The following is a 5640-nucleotide window of genomic DNA, read 5'->3' as shown; positions in this document are numbered from 1 at the left end:
TCACAGCAGAGGGCATCCCCGCCCCCTAGGGCACTATGGTACAGGGGCGTCAGGCCGCGGCTGTCCTTGTAGTCAGGTGAAGCCCCCAGGTCCAGCAGGGTCTGAGGGTAAGGCACCTCAGAATCCATGCCAAGCCCAGCTTTCTGCATTGAGTCCCTCCAGACCGGGGTCCTGCCCTCACTAACCGTCAATGCTCCCGCATTCCGCTGTCGGGTGGCGCAGTGGACAGCGGTTAGCCCATCTCGGGTTCGGAAGTCCAGATGAGCACCGCCATTGCGAAGAACCTTCAGGAGGTCAGTGGCGTTGTCCAACTGTGCTGCGAGGCTCAGAGGGCACTCTGGGTTTGGACATAAATAAAGGTTAGGGCCCCAGCCAGTCAATAATACAGGCCCTCCCTGTTCTTCTCCTCACCTCCTGAGTCAGGGTCATGGAAATTGGGGTCCAGCCCCTTGTCCAGCAGGCGGGCCACCTTGTCTGTGCTGTGTAGCTGGACATAGTCCATGAACTTCTTCAGGTTTGCCTAGAACAACAGCCATCCCAGTCAGTTGGATGCCACAGCTAGGGTCATCTTACCATTACCCCCTTCCTCCAGTAAGCTCCAGACCACCTGTAAGGCAAACACTGTCCCCGACCCCAACAGGTCTAACCTGTCACCCACCTTGCTCATCCTCAAACCCGGAACTCATTCTAGCTTGGCTGGACCCATGTGCTTTCAAAGCCTTTTTCTGCAAACCCACAACTGCTATCATCCTGAGCCTGGTCGCTCTCATCCCAACCTGGTCACCCTAGTCACGGACCCCAACAAAGTCCCTTCCCTCAGCCTAAAAGAGCAGTGAGGCCATTCTGGCCAGTGTCAGATCCTAACAACTCCTGTCTCATTCCTCTGGCCCACCTTATGGGGTCCTCCTACATTCGATGGTAGACCCCTGGCACACCCATGACATGACTTTGTCTTTCTATTCCTTCCCCGGACAAAGCTTCACTGGCTTCGTCTGGTGGCACAGATGCCACCCACACAGGGCAAGGTGTCCCAGCCCAGGCATCTACAAGCAGCATGTACCACAGACAAAAAAGGGTGCCTCGTGGACCGGCATCAGGGGTCAGGGTGATGAAACCATAGAAGAAAAACTATGCAAATCCTCTAGGAAGACCTTAGCCAGTCCCGAGGTAACAGAGAGAGAGTGTAAGGATAGCTGAACCCCAGGCAAGCCACGGGATAGGGCAGCAGTTAGAAGTTCAGATCCATCCTAAAACCAAATGACTCTCTGAAAAATAAAGCAAGTAGTTCTCGTGTCTTAGGGGCACCTGAGAAAAGTGCTGGAGAACCCAGGGTGACAGGGTCACACAAGGGCCAGTGGAGGGAGACAGAGACCTCTCTGACATGGTCTCTACCCAGCATAGAGTCATGGCCACTGGCTGTCACCTGTCCTGGGGCAACATAAAAGTCTGCCACAGAAGCCTGAGGATCTGGGACCACAGATAGGGTCATAAAGACCTTCCCCTAAACTTCAAAGATCGTCAAGGAAGTGTCCCCTGAACAAGTTCCCATTGGTCCAGGGAACTGGGGGATTTGGAAAGGGGCTATGACACCCACCTTGCCCCCTGGACACCAAGAGGAGGAGTTTGGTACCACCCTCAAAAAACTCAAATGGAGTCAGGTCTACAGGGAGTAGGTCCCAGAACAAGTAATGTACCCAGGCCACAGAGCCTCCCTAGTCAGACAGATCTGGGCCAGCTTCACAGCAGGTGACTCAACCCTCTGCCTCACCTGTAAATGTGTAGCAAATCCCTCCTGGAAGAGAACTAATGAGATGCCTAATTGTGTGTCCTTCGTACGAGGGAACATTAAGCATTCAACCTCTTGCCCTCAGAGCCAAACACACTGAATACTTATTCGCTTCCCTTCCCCGCCCCTCAGCTTCTAACAAGGCTCTCTCACCCCATCCCAGCCAAACTCTGATTAAACAGCAACCTATCACTGGACCAGCCGTGGGCATGGAGCCTATGCCCGGCTCCAGATCAGGTCCTGAAACCCACTTCAGGGAAAGCAGGCTGGACCAAGCCAGGATGGGGGCAGTGGTCTTGGGGAGTCCTCCCCCCACCCCAGGGACTTTCTCTTTACCTTTGTGTGCAGCTTTGCAAACTGCTTGTCATCTATGAGGTTCTGGGCATAAACTCTCCGCTTGTATCGAAACTGCTCGGATAAAGAAAAGGTGGAGAGAAGGCACCCACACAGGCCCATGTGAGCAGGGGGTGGCCACCACCTCGTGGCTGCCCACTGCTCAGCTCCCTCCTGCCCACACCGTCGCTGCAGCACAGCCATACAAGTCCCAGACGCACACTTACAGAGTGGACAGACAAGAGCCGACAGCTACTGACGACCCCCCTACTACACAGAAACGATGTGCGGTCCAGAGAAGTACTTGGCCAATTCACAGCCTGGCAGGCCTATAGCCTGCCTGTCTGCCTCATGTCCTCCACCAGGACCTGGAAAACTCTAGTGCTCTCCCAAGATCTGAAACTAAGCTTCTCTTCCTACATACTTCCACTCCAAGGAGAAATAACCCAATTCCTGGTGCTACCCATGAGGGTCAGACCAACTTTGACCTTGCTGCACAAACACACACACACACACACACACACACACACACACACAGACCTTCCTATTAGGACTCAGTCTCCATTCCTATGGAATGTCGCTCCAATCGCCTTTATATGTCATAAATGGTGTTAATATTTTGGGCTAACCTCAGAAGACTTGGGAGTGAGAGGCAAGAGACAAATGTGTACCCAAATAACACTGCTCGTTCACGCCACGAGACCCTTAGCGCGCGCACGCTCTCTCTCTCACACACACACACACACTTCTCCCTCCAGTGCTCAGACGGCTCACACCATGTGCCCCGAGTGCGTGTGCTGCATGTGCTCATTGTGTGCTGTCCATATTGCTTGCCGCAAGCGCTCTCTACACAACCCGCTCTCCAGGCTTCGGCTGCAGCACACCACTGTGGTAACACATGCAGCTCGCACTTCACCCTACCCACTGCACTCGGCGTACCCACCTCGGTCTCTCAGCACACTGCTCAGGCTGCACACAGCCCCCCACCGCTCCTGTCGCCAACTCCTCCCGGCCTGCCCTTCACTGCTCCAGCCACGGAGCTCAAAGATCACACACCCTGTGCACTCCATTCCACCCCCACCCTGGTCTGCCCAGCACCTCCAGATAGGGCAGGGGCGTGTCCAGGTTAGGCGGGTAGTCCTGTAAGAGCCGCTCTTCATCCAGGAACTTGCCGGCGCGACCCCGGGAGGGAGGCTGGAATAGCCCGTAGTTGAGCGCGTCCTGAAGGCTGTGGTTGAGGGCGCAGAGCACACGCTGCTTGGCGGCCCACACGGGCGCGGTTGGATCCAGACGCAGGCACTTCTGCAGCGGAGCGAGTCGTGAGCCCGGACCTGCGGGCGCAGGGCACCGCGCCCCGGGCCCCGCTTTGGAGGGCTAGTTGGGGAGCGAGAGCAGGGACCCCGCGCCACCGCGCTGGAGGCCGAGGCCCCGCCCCGGGGCTGAGCTTCCAGGGCCCCGCCCCGGTGATGGGGAGGGTCCCGCGGAGGCGGCGGGGGAGGGGCGAGTGGCCACGGCCGGGGGTCCTAGCGCAGGGCGCGCCCGGCGGGGGTCACTGCTAGCGGGCCACACAGGGGTACGGCGAGATCGCGAAGGCTCACCGTTTGTTGCAGGTCCGGGATGCCGACGCGCACGACCACGGCGCTGGCCCCGGGGCCGTCCATCCCGGTGCTTGCGCCGGGGCCCGGACTGTTCCCGGCGGAGAGAGGAGCGCACGGGGACTCCGCGCGGCGCCCTGGCCCCCCCTGACCCCCCGCCAGAGTCCCGCCGACCGCGCTACGCGGGAGGGGGCCGGGGGGGGCCGGGGCCGGGGCCAGCGCGGGGGACAGCGGCTCCGGGGGCTCCGCAGGCGCAGCGGCGGCGGCGACGGCGGCACGGTTTAGCTGCATCGGCCCCGGCTTCGAGCGGCGCCTGCCTTCCCCGGGGGCGGGGGCGGCGGGGGGAGGGGGCCCGAGCCCGGAGCGGAGCGGAGGCGGGGAGGGGGCCGCGCCGGAGGCGGGGATGGGAAGCCCGCGGCCGGGAAAATGGGGTCCCCCGCGGGGTCGGGGCGGCGTGGGCGTGTGGTGCAGAGGGCGGGGGCCGGGGGCCCGCGCCGGGAAGGGGGGGTTGGCTGTCGAGGGGGAGTGGCTGACACAGCGGGGGGGATGGCACGCCGCGCTTCCGCTGCAGGCGAGCGTCGCAGACCACCGTACTAGGGTGACGGAGGGTTCTGGAGCTGGGTGGGGACGCGTCGGGGCAAGAGGACCCACAGGCCGACTGAGAGGGAGAGACAAGCAGGAAAATTGGTGTCCCGGGGTGGAAATCTCCCTAGTCTGCCGACCCCACTCCAGACCCCAAGGAGGTGGTGGGGTCACCCGGGCACCGTGCTGGGTGGGAGTCGGAAGGCTGCAGACCCCAGGCGCGAGCAGGGCCTGCAGTCCACGGAAGCGACCCCCCCAAACCAACCCTTCTAACCGCGCCCAGGGTGTTCCTCTCGGCCCCCACCGCCACCGAGTTTGGGGAGTCTGTTCGGACTCTGTGGCCTCCCGCACCTTGGCTAGCCCAACCCTGCAGCTGGTCGCCCCCTCCCCGTCACCTTAGCGACAGCAGGCTGGGGGCGCGACCTGCGAGGAAAGGCTTAGGGGAGGGGGCGCCACTAGTCTCCACCTGCGACGGGGAACTGAATTTTAGTTTCACACGTTGTCGTGGCAACGCGGGAGGGGGTGACGAGTGGGCGGGGAGGGGAGCGCTGCGAGTGAACCAACTCAGGCGCCGCCCGCGTGGCGTGCCAGCCTTAGCCCGGCGCTGCCTCGGAAATGCCCAACGCACGGGGGCCCAGCTGCCACGGCTGAGAAAAGGTGCAGCCCCTGAATGGATGAATTGCCCTACTCTCAGTAGGGTCTACTCCGGCCTTCCACCGCACTCTCCCGCATACCTAGACTTAACACCTCACCCCCTAGGCCCCAGAGAGCCACTCATCGCTGGCGGCACAGACTGGACAGCTTTTGCGGAGCAGCCTGGCCGGGAACTCTGCCAGTGGCAGAAACCATCCCCTCAGCCCCAGCCTCTCCTACCCTTTCCGTGAGCAACCCTGGATCGCCCACAAAACTGGCTATTCCTGAGCATCCCAGGAATAACCCTGGACTGCCCTGGTCCTATACACAATAGAGCCTCCCCAGATCCCACCCCCTGACCACCTGGGTCACCTTAGAAATGCCCTCAACCCATACAGAACAGTGATTGGTTAGACTCCCCCTCCAGAACAGCCTGCAATCCCTCACGGATCCACCACCTTCCCAAAATGTTTCATGACTCCATGTAGGGCTCTCTGACCAATCGCAATCACACAGCATTGTCCTCCGTGGACCACCTGGCTCACTCCTACATCACGACCCCTTGAGGAACAGCCTTCTCCCTAAACAACAAGAACCGCTTACCCGACAGAGCTAAGACTCCAGCGTCTGTGCGTCTGTTCCCTGCTACCCTCAAGCCTGGGTGGGCCCCTCCGTGCTTGGGGAAGTGAAGCCCCAGTAGGCTCTGACCTC

At 60.8% G+C, this 5640-nt stretch overlaps 1 protein-coding gene across 1 annotated transcript in view; it reads right to left on the bottom strand.

The window, feature by feature from the left end:
• The window catches only part of Shank3 (SH3 and multiple ankyrin repeat domains 3), a 60656-nt gene extending 56651 nt beyond the window's left edge, over positions 1–4005 (bottom strand). Inside the window, exons 1-6 of the mRNA XM_032919588.1 lie at positions 3718–4005; positions 3218–3421; positions 2123–2194; positions 412–520; positions 186–337; positions 1–101 (exon numbers count right to left, since the gene is read on the bottom strand). The exon at positions 1–101 is cut by the window's left edge and continues 67 nt beyond it. Coding sequence (XP_032775479.1) covers positions 1–101; positions 186–337; positions 412–520; positions 2123–2194; positions 3218–3421; positions 3718–4005 — 926 coding nt within the window. The remainder of the gene's footprint in view (positions 102–185; positions 338–411; positions 521–2122; positions 2195–3217; positions 3422–3717) is intronic.
• Positions 4006–5640: the final 1635 nt, after the last annotated feature.

Source organism: Rattus rattus, chromosome 1, assembly GCF_011064425.1.
Source record: "Rattus rattus isolate New Zealand chromosome 1, Rrattus_CSIRO_v1, whole genome shotgun sequence".
In the NCBI taxonomy this organism is placed as follows: Eukaryota; Metazoa; Chordata; class Mammalia; order Rodentia; family Muridae; genus Rattus; species Rattus rattus.
The sequence above is the reverse complement of the archived record's forward strand: the minus strand, read 5'-3'. Positions and strand labels throughout refer to the sequence as shown.